The sequence below is a fragment of the Blennius ocellaris genome (assembly GCF_963422515.1).
Source record: "Blennius ocellaris genome assembly, chromosome: 4".
NCBI classification, from domain to species: Eukaryota; Metazoa; Chordata; class Actinopteri; order Blenniiformes; family Blenniidae; genus Blennius; species Blennius ocellaris.
Genome location: NC_137653.1, coordinates 9,802,667 through 9,817,294, shown reverse-complemented (window position 1 = coordinate 9,817,294; position 14,628 = coordinate 9,802,667). Strand labels below are relative to the sequence as shown.

Sequence of the window (14,628 nt, the reverse complement as noted above, 5' to 3'; positions counted from 1 at the left end):
GCCGTCCTCGCTGTCATTCTGCCCCGTCATGCTCCTCCGCGATGTGTTTTTGTTGGCGCTGCTACATCTCACTAGCGCTTCCCGATGGCTCTCGCGATCTTACTTTGCAAGGGTGTTGTTGTCCTTGGTTTCGCGATGGCGCTCGTGAGGTCCCCGCGACTGTAGGCCATGAAACATGCAAGGTCCAAACACGGCGACTGGCCGTGTTCTCCAATAGGACCGAGGCCCAGGGTTTTGTTTTGTCTGAGAGGGCGAGACCTGTTTGTCAGGTTTCTGTTGTTTCATCCACTCAAAGATAACAAGAGTCATCCAGAAATATTCACCTGGGAGTAAACCACGAGATAATTAATATGAGTGTGTGTGTGTGTGTGTGTGTGTGTGTGTGTGTGTGTGTGTGTGTGTGTGTGTGTGTGTGTGTGTGTGTGTGTGTGTGTGTGTGTGTGTGTGTGTGTGTGTGTGTGTGTGTGTGTGTCTCTATATATATATCTGTATATCTATATATATCTATATGTGTGTTTAACCTCACCGAGTCCTTTTGTTTCTCAAACTGAACCCAACAATAAACATGCAAGATCATTGATGTTTTGTTTATCATTCAATTATTATTATCATCATTCATTTAAAAAAAATTTTTTTTTACGTTTTTCCAGATAGCTATCCAACATATGATTGAGTGAAACCTGATGCAAAAGTCACTGACACACTCTGAAACAGTGAGAGGTAAAATTAGCCACATTTCAACCGAAAGCACATGTGATCTTCAGTTCCAGGTACTTGGAAAAACGGTTCCTGTGGTCTCTGTTTCCTGGATGCACGAGTCATTTAATCAGATGTGTTGCAGACCTCACCCACAAAAGCTTCTGAACTTTTTGACAGTATGACCCCCGTGACCAGGGACTTTATTAAACTGCAAGGAAATGTAGACCTTGGATCTATTGGTCAAAATGCAGTTTTTGTCATGACCCCTAGTACTTTTATTCTTCTTCTCATAGCAGAGCAGATACTCTCCCATTTCATGGGTATAGACGAGATTATTTATTGGTTGGCTGTTATGAAAATGATATAAGATACAACTGCAGATGAGCTGGAACAAGAAAGAAATATGTATTTTAAATTGATTTCAGAAGGAAAACTGATGGACTATTGAACATAAAACAGATTTACGTTGCAGTACTGTGTGAATGACAGCAACGGTATGGCATCCTGTTGCCGATAAAGGTGTTGTCTGTTGTTCATTCAGTTGGGCTGATACTTTTTTAATTGTTGGAACAAAGCTGGACGCATGGGTTCGCTTATATTCTCAGCTTCATTAAAGCTCCCATCTTATGCAAAATTTTCTTTATAATGGTTTTCCAACAGTTGATACGTGATTCAATTAACTTAAAGACAAGAAGACTTTTTTTTTCAGAATTTTAGTAAATGGACTTCACTTCAAAAGGAGGGTGAACCCAGAAAAAGACCTCTTTTTATCAAATCAAACTTTTTTTCGAGAGCATGAACGAAGACGCCCCCCCCAACTATCTCTCCCTATCAACCCGCTCCCTCTGCGAAGTGTACTGGTTTTTCTGCAGGCACAGAAAATGGCTGGGATCAAGTCTGACTCATCGCAGGGGAGGGAGCGAGAGGGAGGGAGAAAGAGGGGGGGGGGGGGGGGGGGTAAGAAAGCACAAAGTGATATTTGGGGGGGGCTGTCCTGGAGAAAGATGCAGGTGTGGGGCTGCAGCAGATGTTGACGGTGCTGAGTGGGAGCTGTGGATGAGTCAGGCACACGGTGAAGGAGAGCTGCTTGACAGAGGCCTTTTGGAAAGTTTGGTGTAATGTAACTGTATTGTGACTTTCTTAAACTTGGGTGAATTTAAGTGGCTGTGATGTGCTTAAATGGCCCATTTTCTCTCGCTCTCTCTCTCTCTGTTTATTTCAGTCTTGCATACCTTTTTTAGGTCTTGCATTCCCCCATTTTCCCCCCATTTCATGTTGCCTCCCTTTTCTTTCAATTTGATCTTTATTCCTGTCTTCATCACTATCTCTTTCAGTTCCTTCTCCTTCGCCGTGTTTATTCTCTTTCTGTCGTTCAGTGTTCCTTTATTTCCTTTAAGTTCTCTTCTTTGTTTAGTTCTATTCTGATTCTTTTATGTTTTGCTCCCCAATCACAGTTTTTTAATTTAATTTTTTTTTAATTTTGTGTTCCTCCGATTCTCTTATGTTTTGCTTCCCAATCAGTTTTTTCATTTTTTATTTTTTAATTTTTTTAATTTTGTGTTCCTCCTTTTAATTTAAAACTTGTTAACCTATTTCCTCTCTCCTCGAAACTCTGCACCTTTATTAATGTTCAATTACTTTTCTTGGTCTTGTCGTTCTTTCTGTACGTAAACTGATTATTGTGTTGATGTTTATGCCTCTTTTCACTCTCCTGGTAACTCCTGTCATTCACTCCTTTCATTCTTTGCCCCCCTCCCTCTTTCTCTTCAACCCACTCTCATTCCCTGCATTACTCTGCCTGCATCTCTTTGTTGCCGGCTCTCTTTCTGTCCCCCTCTCCTGCCATCCTTCCTTTCTTTCTTTCATTCCCTCTCTCTCTCTCTCTCTCTCTCTCTCTCTCTCTCTCTCTCTCTCCGCCTGTCTCTCCCTCTTTCTGGCCCCTCTCCAGTAGCACAAGATTTGGAGCCGATTGTCTATTTATAGCGCCTGTGGTTCTGTCATCATGACAACCAAGCTGGAGGCCAGGGCGCCAGGGAGCTATTTTTGGAGCAGCGCCGTAATGTCAGACACAGCCTTCTCTCTCTTTTCTTTCCTCCTCCTCCTCCTCCTCTCTTTCTCTCTGCTTCTTTCTCTCTGTGTGTTGTGTGTGTTTATGTTTGGCTCAGGATCGACCTGCAAAGCCTTTTGCTTCATTCGACTGACAGTCAGAAGCGATAATGTATAAAGAAGCAGCAAAGTCCCCTTAAATCCGTGCACGAACTACCCCACCCTGTCCCTTGTCTTCCTCCTCCTGCACTTGAGGAAGCACCAAGACCGTTTTCTGAGTGGACTCGGTGCTCCGGAGACTCGTCAATCTTCAGTTTTCTCCCGTGCACAGATTGATTTCAGCCCCCTTAAATGGCAAATTCAAGTCCATTTCACTTTTAGCACCGTTTCCTTTTGGGTTTTTTTGTTTTCTTTTGTTGTTGTTGGCCCGGCCACACATATTATGTGTGAGCCTGCATGCATTTCAGCAAAAGTAAGAGACGACAAATAGTCATTTTATTTTGATTAATTAGCACTTTTAGGAAGGTTTTTTTTTTGTCCAAGTCTTTAAATTTCTATATTATGCCTTTTAATTGGCATGTTTTGCAGTTTGATCTAAAAGAAAAGTTCCAATATATATTAACATCTTTATCTTTAAATCTTTACAAAAACTAAATACCACATTTTTATGAATATGTAGTTTGTGTGAGAAATGGCATTTTTTGGACAGGTATAGAGAATCAAATGCCTGCACTTAATAATGCAATCATAGTTGAAAAGCAACTAATGGTTTCTTTAGTTTTCAAAAAGACCATTTTTTTCTTTTGATTGCAATTAAAGCACAGTGGTTGTACTTGAATTCCTGTCAACCTCTGGATATTATGGTACGCATGTAAAAAAAAAAACACAAAAAAAACAACAACAGTAAAACATATTAAAGGGCTAAAATTCAATTGTAGATGAAATTTGACAAAAACTAATCTTTAGCAAATCTTTCTATAATATGACCTAATACCTATAAATGTACTATTATGTATTGGTATATGCATAATCCTGATATATGACCTGCATGTGGAAATTTTCATTGCAGTTATTTCCTCCGATAATCTTTCTCTGACAAATTTCAGTTTTTTGGGTTGTTTTTTTTTTGGGGGGGGGGGGGGGGGTTGATTAAATAAAGCTAATGATTGAGATTAATTTGCAGGCCGGATAAATTGTGCAGCTCAGTGCAGATTATTCCTGTGTAGATCTGAGGATGTGTACTCTCATAATCTGAGTAATCCTGCCACTTTGACAAGATGAATACATTAATGCAGGGCTGCATTATCAGCTTTGCTGCGCTGCTATAGCGATGGAGCTCCACAGGCTGTCAATTGAACGTGTGTTATTTGTTTACTCTGGTTTTCTTTAAATTGCAAACATGACCATTGAAATGTGTTATTTTTTTCTCAAGTTGTTGAAGCGTTTTCATTGCAGTTATTTCCTCAGATAAATTCTAACTATTGTAATAATTAAAAATGGCAGGAAACACAATAGTTATTTTGGACTTTTCTTATTTTCCAGTAAGGATTAAACCAAAATCTTAAATTGTTTATCTCAAATGCCTTTTTAGTCACAATATGAAATCATTTCCATGTTTACTTATATTTTTGGAGAAATAAAGAATTAAAAAAACAAAAAACAAACACATTCAAACTACTTCAAAGAAAGTTTGTTTTTTTCATAACGCCCTGTTTAATTGTTTTAAAGAACAAGTGAAATTATATTTAATTAAAAAATAAATAAATAAATAAAATGTGCTTCATTTTTCATGTAAATACTGACTTAGTTTCACCCACCAGACAAGCGGGTCGTGTGTATTCCCAGAGTTCAAGTCAGCCAGTCTGCCAGCCCAGAATAACCCCTCGAAGTTATACATAAGACTGCAGACCTCTCTGTTACTGGGGGCAGCCACTATTATCCAGTTAAACTTACTAGGCACGGTTATTATGGGCCCTTCTATTAATAGGGAGAACGGCTAAAAATTGAGCGCCGTGTTTGTCCCGGGCGTGTCGACGCCTCACAGCGGAGCCGTAGATAAACAAGAATTTGGCCTCGCGCAGATGTGAGCGGCAGCCATGTAAACTTTGGCATCATTAAAGTGTTCGGATTCTGTCACGGTATTTATGCTTTTGAGAAGTGAGTCGGGGGGGGGGGGGTAACAGCATAGCCGCATGGCCCCTGCAGAGAGCAGAAGGTACCGGGTCGGTGGGTTGCTTATCGGAGTGTGTGTGTGTGTGTGTGTGTGCCCGCCCGCCCCCGCTGGCCTCAGTACATTTGTGTAAAGAGGGACGGCTCTTTGTTGCAGAAACTCTTCTATTTCACTCCCTCACAACACCATTTTGCTCCGTCTTCCTGCCTTCTTCTTGTCTATCTGTTCAGTGCGGTAGTTTCCGCAGGCCCCCACCCCCCCCCACCACCACCACCACCACCCGCCATTCCTCTCAGTGTGTTACCTGCAGCCCTCCTGTCACATTTCACCCCTTCCTGCCACATTCCAAGTTATCTCACAGGGGGCTGCATACCTGTTCTCAAAGCGTCTTGCCTTTCTAGTGTCGGGAGCGGAGCCACCGAGCAGACGGGAGAATCCCACACGGTGGGAAATCAGGATCCGTCCGCTAAGTGGACGTCTTTAAAGCAAATGGAGAAAAGTTATTTCTTTTTTGCCAGGAATTTCGTTTGTGTTCGCGCAATCTTCCTAATGTTTCAGGTTAAACGGTACATGTACCATTGGTGCATGTGATGATGCTTTCACTTTTTCTTGTTTTTAAACTTGAAATCCTATTTTTTTAGAATGAATTAACTCATCACATTAACAATGTTGGATACCTTCAATAATTAAATGGGTACAAACAAATTGTTTTAACTGCGCTATTTATACACGGCTTTCCAAACATGTATGTAAAATTCAAATTTGCACATGGACACTTAGAAAAGTTGTACTTTCAAAACTAAAACAATGAGTGTTTGAGTTTATTTTTTTTCTCTTGGAAAAGAAGTGCAAAAGAAATTATGTTGGTGTTTATCAAGGACAAGGAAAATGAATGTATAAATGTCTGTAAATACAGACAATGCAAAGGATTTCCCTTTTGTTACCGTGGGAAATAGTACAAGTACATTCTGAACATACATTATTGTACTTTTTACAAATGTATAAGAGACCTAAACTGTTCTAAAAATCCTGCCTTGTCACAGTGTTTTCTCTTCAGACTAATATGGAACATGATATCTGCAATCTTTTGTGTGCATGTTTTCACAAATGTCCTCCCACATTTTAAAATATGATGCTCATTTATTAGCAATAAGGCAGGTCTACCGCCAAACAGCCACTGTTCAATTCTGGCTCTCAGTGGCTTCTGTTACATTTATTATGTGCAATTAAATTGAACAGAGATCCAACTGAAATCATGTCATGTAAACACTCCTGTCTTCTATTACTTTTATCCGATTGAAATGCATCACAAATTCGGTATCATGTGTGCACAAATGGACAGTGCAAAGTATTATGTAATTGATCCACTGGCTGAATCAGACTGTTCTTGGTATCCCCGGTTTATCCTTGGTTTATTCCACTTTACTTTGTGGTCTTGTGAATATGACAATCTGATCCCTCAATCACAATAAGTCAATCAGATTGCAGCTATCGTGGCCTTATGACCTCTACTACTGAAATAGTGAGACCCACAGCAAACAAATTAGAAACAGCGGTTAACTTATAATATTCTCGATATTCTTTTACTGTGAAAAGACGTTCCGCAGGTTCACGGGCTGCATGTTTGACATCTTACACAACATTACAGTTTTTTGCGATTGTGTCTCATATGAAGTGTAGCAATAAATTAATGAGTCCGATGTTTGAGTTCCTGCTGTTTGGTTTTCACTTTGAAATCAACTGGATTTCACAGTGTCATTGCACACGTGCAGCAGAGCTGCTGAAGAGAATCACTCCGCAGCACTAATGTGCCCTTAACGTGAATTGTTGTGGGGTCAACAGGAAGTATTTCTGCTCGATCAGTGCAGGCTCGTGGGACTGCCGACACAGTTGCCACTGCAGCTTATAGACGATCATCAAATTCTTCTCAGTGCAGCACAACTGGCCCACAAGTCAGCCCGCTCCTCTTTCCACTGCTGAGCCACTCCTGTTCTCCTTAAATACTGCTTCCTCTGTAGATCTGAAGAGGCTTAAACAGCTGGGATGTATAAACCTCTGTGTGTGTGTTTTTTTCCATATTTGTCTCAAGCCTGTGACATACTTTATACACACAGACATGTAATAGGCATGATAAGTCAATTGGTGCTTCTTCTTTTTTTCTTCTTCTGGTTAAAGACACACTTCAACTTCTTAATCCGGGGATACAATAGAGATAGTCTTGTATCTGCTCATGTTGAAGTGTGTGTTGCCTTTATTTGGCTCCATTTTTGTTAAGTCCTGACTTGGTGCAGGAGACGCTTCTTTCGAGTTGCCCTGATAAAGTCATGAATATCAGAATAACATAACTATGTACTATAACTACTCCTATATAATGATAATAACATTAATATCAGAATAACATTGCACACCTCGAGGCGCAGCTGCAAATGTAGGCCAGCTCAGCAGAACAATTAGCATGAGTCTGGGTAGGCACTCTGTGAATGCGATCGCGCTGTAGGCCTGCATACCCACCCACGCAAGCACGCACGCACACACACACGCACACACTTCGCCGCCTATGTAAGTACTACTACAGCAGCTCCATTGACGAGGCTCCTCCGACTGCTGGTGACTCAGACTGGCTGCCTCTGATCTCCCTGTGAATTCAAACGCATGCCCCCTTGTGGCAGCTCTGTCTCATGCGGTGTGTGTGTGTGTGTGTGTGTGTGTGTGTGTGTGTGTGTGTGTGTGTGTGTGTGTGTGTGTGTGTGTGTGTGTGTGTGTGTGTGTGTGTGTGTGTGTGTGTGTGTGTGTGTGTGTGTGCGCGCACCTCCTGTTCTCACATTAGCACATTATGATAAATTGGTGTCGACATTAAGTTGCACTCGCAGCTGGTAAATCCATCACAAAGTGAGAAATATTATGTAAATGTATTTCGTCCATATAGCGTCTATCATCATGAATATGAACTGGATTATGTTTTTTGTTTTGTTTTGTTTTGTTTTATTGTACCTTCATAAGTTCCTGTAAGAGACTAACTTCTAATCTAACCATGTTTTTTTTTGTTCTTGTTGCAGCTTCTTGGATCGGATCGACATGGTCAGGCAGAACGACTACACACCCACCGACCAGGTGAGATGTTCAACAATCAATTCTTATCATAATGATCTTATCACGTCTGACTCATAAGGGAACAAGTAGGCGGGCAAAGTACAAATGTGTGGATTAGGAATCTTTAGATCCTATATATATATTTTTTTTTATTTTTTTTTTTCTGCTTTCTTTAACAATCCTGTGCTGTTGCTTCCTCCCAGGACCTCCTGAGATGCAGAGTACTGACGTCTGGGATCTTCGAGACGAGATTTCAAATAGACAAAGTCAACTTCCAGTAAGTCGCACTACACTTTGTCCCAGTATTGAAGCATTAAAACAGTGGCAGAAATGGGGCAGGAGAAATGTTTCATCTGCTATTGCTTCGACATCCAGAGACACGTCACTTAACAACAACACATTAATGAGTATAAGAAATCCGATTACCAAAGTATCTGCTGCTTTCTTTGCTGTATAAGAGTAAATAGAACTTTTCTCTTTGTGTGTGTTATAGTATGTTCGATGTTGGAGGTCAACGAGATGAGCGCAGAAAATGGATCCAGTGTTTTAACGGTAGGAGGGTTTCTTCCTGTGCTGAAGTGAAAGCACATGTTTTCATTCATATAAAGTGCAATTTCAAAAAAAAAAAGACAGAGAAATGACTTTTTGGGGGGATATTGTCTCTTGTTTGGTGTGTCACTCTGACTCTCTCTTGTGTGTGGCACAGATGTAACAGCTATCATCTTTGTGGTGGCGAGTAGCAGCTACAACATGGTGATCAGAGAAGACAATCAGACTAACAGACTACAGGAAGCCCTCAATCTTTTCAAGAACATTTGGAACAACAGGTCAGAGGCACTCTGCAGTGATCCATCTCGAGTTTTTCTCTTTTTGTTTCCGAGGTCGTGAAGTGAAGTGAAACGAAGAGAACCATAGTGGAAGAAATATTGTATGTTAGTCCAAATATAAGGCAACAAATTCCCCCCTTTCCTAAGGCCCAATTTTAGGAAATGATTTGGTTTGTTGTGCAAGAAAAAAAACTGTCTTTTGTAGAATTGTAGAAACTAAAACATCTGACAATCAATCATTGAAAAACAGCTGAAAGTTATTGAAAAAAACAGTTTTACATCAGTTTCACGGTTGTTGGAGCTCATCACGCTGCAGTTTTGCTGAAATATACTGTGCAACTCTTCTTTGATACTTTGGTTGATTGATAATACCAGTATATATTGATAAAGATATTAGATTTATGATATAAATGCAAATCTGTATATGTTTTCTTTTTCTCTCTGTATCATGATGAACAATTAGTAACATTTAAAGGCAAGAGTGTATTTTATTCTGGTTCGTGTCTAGAACTGACTGTAAGGGACAAAATCAAATTATGAAAGAAGATGTGGTGAACCTCCATAAATGGTTTAGCAAGCAGGCTTAAATACAGTACAAGAATCCTATCGACCTCACTTCCTGGCAACTAGCACACCTTATAGTTTTCTTGCCAAAGAATATAGATAACAATCACTCGCAGCAAACTGTTTGAATGGGAAATTCTTTAGAAAGTTGTTCATTACCCTTCACAGGTGGCTACGGACCATTTCGGTAATCCTCTTCCTGAACAAGCAGGATCTACTCGCTGAGAAGGTTTTGGCAGGGAAATCTAAAATTGAGGAGTACTTCCCGGAGTTTGCACGTTACACCACGCCTGATGATGGTAAGACTGGCTGTGATATTTGTTTGACCTGCCAACAGTTGCAATAATTTGTTTTAAAACATGCACATGAACCAGTGCAACCAAACTGAGTCAAATCTCAATCTCTGTGAATCTCTATGACTGTAGAGGTTGTTTATTTTCAGCCAGGACGTATGTATTTACAAAGAAAAAATAATAATAAAATGCACAGATGTCAAATGTTCCTGTATTCCTTGTGTAAAAAGACAACGAAGATAAATGCACCAATGGCTTTATGTTCTTCTCTGACTAATGTGTCCGATGAATGTGACTTCAGTGTGACCACATTTCTTTCTGTCCCACAGCAATACCAGAGCCGGGTGAAGATCCTCGCGTTACCAGGGCAAAGTACTTTATACGGGATGAGTTTCTGGTGTGTACAAAGCTCAAATGCAAACGGTTAAAATTGATTTTACCTGTTTGGATTTGGTCATTTTTCTTTCTTGTTTCCTTTTTTAAAATGTATTCTGAACCAATTCTCAGTTCACTCCATCGCGCTCATCAGTTTGACTCTTGTCTCCCAAATTGTTTTGACAATCTTTTTTTTTTTTTAGGTTTTGTTAGATTTTTATTTATCCAAATTACTTAAGCTGAACGGTTTCAAATAAACTATATAAATATTTGTTCTTTAAGGGAAATTTGCATTGGCCAAATATCAGGAGGCCTTGTTTTCCCCGGAAATAGGACTAAGAAATTGAGTTTGTCATCTAATCGAAGAAATACGACAAGAAATGTCTGTATAGCTAAGCTAAATACGATCAGTCAACACATTCAGATGAGTAAACAACAACAATTTATGTAATAGATAAGCACTGACATTACTAAAAGTACCAGAGGATTCAGCGGGAGCTCGACAGAAACCCGCGACGAGTATCGGGAGAGGTCTCTGAACCACGAATATCACCGGTGATTCGGATTAAGCGGTTTCCCTGTTAACTGGTGACCGGCTTCCTTGAGCATACCCTTTTCACAGCAGGTGTTGAAAACCTGAGCGAAATCCATAGCTGTCCTGGCGAATGCCGTTTCACTGCATTTCTATTAAAGGTTAAAGTATCGTACTCTTAGTTTGTCTTATTTCAACATCAACAACTGCTAACAGGTTGTGTTGCAGAAGTCACCAGTTAACAGGGGCACCAGTTAAACTGAAACATCGGACAGTGAAGCACATCTTTACAATAAAGCACAATCGCAACAATCCACATTTCGTAATATTTATTATTGATAAATACACAAAACTATACAGTAATTAATTTATTATTTGAGCTGATATCCGATGCACGTATTTCAGTGATGACCGTAGTTTTTGTTGTTTTTATTTATGAAAAATTCAGTTTTATAGCTGAGAAAGTTAAACTTTAAATAATAACTGATAAGCGGTTAAACTCTATCAAATAGAACATATATCAAGCGTAAGTTAATCATGTAGCACATTTTTTAAACAAAAAACGACTGAATTACTAATTCTTTTGAGGTTTTCTCAAAGACATTTCCACGTCTGACAGCAGGCGTTGTCCTCCTTTCCGGAGCTTTTTGCTATTTCTCGCCAGGAGTTCCAAGCCGTCTGGCTTTCTTTATGTTCTTTTAAATCGGGATTGTACAGATGGGGATACCCGAGGATCTCCTCGCATGAGCGCTCCTCGTTTGTTGTTCTGGCGCACGCACCACAACAAGTCCCGCCATGGAAACACGCTCACGTCTGTGCTTTAGATTAATTGAAAGGATCATTTCAGGGCTCGTCAGAAAGCCGCTTCATCAACACTGACGGCCTTCCCTTCTATGTCTCTTTCAGAGGATCAGCACAGCCAGCGGGGATGGACGCCATTACTGTTACCCTCACTTCACCTGTGCGGTCGACACGGAAAACATCCGCCGCGTCTTCAATGACTGTCGTGACATAATACAGAGGATGCACCTACGGCAGTACGAGCTCTTGTGATGGATGGCAACTGCATCCGGTCTGCTTATATACCAACCTACCTACCTAAGTCGCCCCCCCCCCCCTGTCATGACCAGATAGCCAAACACCCCTCCACCTCCGCCAACCTCTTAACAACTGAGCGAGCGACTGATCGCCTGCCCTCCCCTCCAGCACCCCGACACAACCTCTCCCAGTAACACAAACACAACAGCTGTAAAACTCGGATTCACCGACGGCAGTTTCTCCCGTCTTATTAGCCTGGACCGCCTGCCGTTACTCCGCTCCACTTTTGTCCCGAAGGAAGCGGGTGGAGACTGGAATTTCTCAGTGTAGGCGACCTCTCCTTTCAGCTCGCGCTCGGACACATTGCGTGAAGGTACACAACACACGTGCGGCAGAATAAGACGTTCTGATGCGTAGATAAGTTTTAATATCACACACACATTCACACTCTTATGAAATCCGAGTCGTGCTTTTCAACGCCAGGCAGAGGCTAAGTTAAATAATACTTTCTGAGAGAGAGAGCGAGAGAGAGAGAGAGAGAGAGAGGAGGTTTATTCACCACATACTCACGACAAAACCAATACAGAGACGGACGGTGGACAGTGAAGGGCTGTAAGCCTTTGTTTTTGTTTCTGTGCCCACCAATGGACTAATTGACTAATGGCTGCCCGCGGATGCGAGCGTGACTCAAACATAAGGCACGCGGCCGACACGACCCTGCTCTGTCCAGGAAAGACAGCAAAACTAAAACAAACAAACAAACGAAAGAAAAAGAAAAATATAAAGTGCATAAATCCATGCATACCAGTGAACTTCATGCAGTGCAAAAAATCCAAGCTATATATATAGATATTTATATATGTGTGTATATAAATATGTATATATATATATATAAATATATATATAAATATAAATATTATATATTCATGTTATAACACAATTCAACTTTTAAGTTTTTGTTAGTTTTTACCCCATTTTGTGTGTTGGTGTACACTATGTGTGTGTGATCTGCCTCTGTGCACCATTTAACCTCCCCCTACATAAACACACACACACACACACACACACACACACACATGCACGCATATCCTCTCACACTATTTTTGCCCCTGCTGCTATTTGACAACTATTCAACATGTGGGAACTGAAAGAAGAGGAAAGTTTTGTTTTGTTTTTTTAAAGCAATGATTTATCGAGACTGGATGCAAATGGGTTTACCGACAAGTGGAGACAGACTGACACTGACACACAAACATGCACACACACACGCACACACACGCTCCAGTCCTCCTCAGTCCTCTGCTCACCCCCCCCACCCCCACCCCCACCCCCCTCTTCTGCCTTCCCTTTTGTCTTGTTCTCTCACCCTCTCCCATTCCCCATCACCACCTCCTCACTCCTCCTCCTTCTGGCTTTAAGTATGTCTGTCTTTATTTTACTGCTGGACTATTATTCTTGTACAGACTGTAAAATGTATCATTTTGTACAACTTTATTGAAGGAAAAAAACAAAAACAAACAATAACTTGTAGAAGATCCCTGTGCCTTGATCACGACTGTACGTGTAAAAATGAGCTAATATGTAAGTTATGTTTCACTGCGCTGTACAGCTGGACGGGTCTGTCCCACCTTGTCCGAGCTGACCTGCCCCCCCTCCACTGGGGGCTAACGAGGGGGGGGGGCTGTGGGAGGGGCATCGGATCGGGGCGGAGGCCTTTCGTCTTTTGCTTTTTCTTTGTTTTTTTTTTCCTCCTCCCCCCCTCCACACTTGTTTTGTTTGTTGATTAAGTTGTTTTTGTTTTGAGTCTCCTCTGGTTTATATACTAAGATATGGGGGGGGAAACAATGACAGAAAAAAGGTAATCAGACACACCACCTAATGCTGTGTAGTGAAAGATAGTACTGAAGCCTAACACAATTTAATATATACATATATATAAAATATATTTCAGATTTTATATTTTGTATATATGTACTATACACTTATATCGTATCTCCCCTGTGAGCTGTCACCCCAGGATTCACCCTGGGACTACTCTGCTGTCTTGTCAGTAACATCTGCAAACATTTCAGAAAGGTGGCGGGTCTGTGGGCAACGGGGTGGGTGTTGTTGTTTATTTTTTGGTTGTTTTTTGTTTTTTAATTTCATTTTTGATTTAGCTTTAACTTTTTTTGAAAGAGAGGGGAATATCCAATTGCAAAACATTGCTTGTTTCTACATAAACCAAATTCTTTTTGCTTAAACAAGAGGAAACAGTTGTATTAGTGTTTGGTTCATTCCCTAGACTTACTGTAATAAAACACACACACCAGACTATTACAGCCACAATGAGGAATAATAAAATATAGACTTTAATTTTTGGAGACAAGATAGGAAATAGTGAAATTATGGGACCAAAGATTTGATTTGGGCATAAATTGCAACAATTAAATAATAATAAAATATTTTTTCTGTCTGTATTTTATTTCCTTAATGTGGCTCGAATGCATCGTCATATACTCCACCATCAGATGATCAGGTACACTTGACTTAATTGAACAGTTTGACACAACCAGGCTGAAGAAAGAAATTCAATGTCCAGCAATCTGGTATCTGTCACGTCATCCCCACATGTTTGTACCAGGAAGGCTTGAATCATTACAATTAGAAATAATACAAAAATAGTACTGTTACAATTATCAAGACCTTTAAATAGTATATCTTTTATGATTATGTGTGACGCATGTTAGTGCTGCAGCAAATGCAAATTGATTAATCTGTGGAGTTCATTTCATCTATTAGGCAACTTTGATTGTTGTGAGAACCGTAGAATGTCACCATCATTAGCAAAGGGCCATATTATGAGTATTACCACAAGAACTTATGGCAAATCCACCATCTAATTTGATCAAAATGATGGATTTATGATCTCCAATTAAATCATCATCCAATTGATGATGAATTTCTTAGCCTGATGTAAACCCAGTACTCCAGTTATTTAGGGTGATTCCACCT

The 14,628-nt window shown here is 40.4% G+C and overlaps 1 protein-coding gene across 1 annotated transcript in view; it reads left to right on the top strand.

The window, feature by feature from the left end:
- LOC308129215 (guanine nucleotide-binding protein G(s) subunit alpha-like) overlaps nucleotides 1–14,093 on the top strand; it is a 34,309-nt gene extending 20,216 nt beyond the window's left edge. Inside the window, exons 7-13 of the mRNA XM_080495055.1 lie at nucleotides 7,972–8,026; nucleotides 8,209–8,282; nucleotides 8,499–8,557; nucleotides 8,712–8,832; nucleotides 9,565–9,695; nucleotides 10,019–10,086; nucleotides 11,503–14,093. Of these exons, the coding sequence (XP_080351181.1) occupies nucleotides 7,972–8,026; nucleotides 8,209–8,282; nucleotides 8,499–8,557; nucleotides 8,712–8,832; nucleotides 9,565–9,695; nucleotides 10,019–10,086; nucleotides 11,503–11,649 (655 nt within the window). The 3' untranslated portion in view covers nucleotides 11,650–14,093. The remainder of the gene's footprint in view (nucleotides 1–7,971; nucleotides 8,027–8,208; nucleotides 8,283–8,498; nucleotides 8,558–8,711; nucleotides 8,833–9,564; nucleotides 9,696–10,018; nucleotides 10,087–11,502) is intronic.
- Nucleotides 14,094–14,628: the final 535 nt, after the last annotated feature.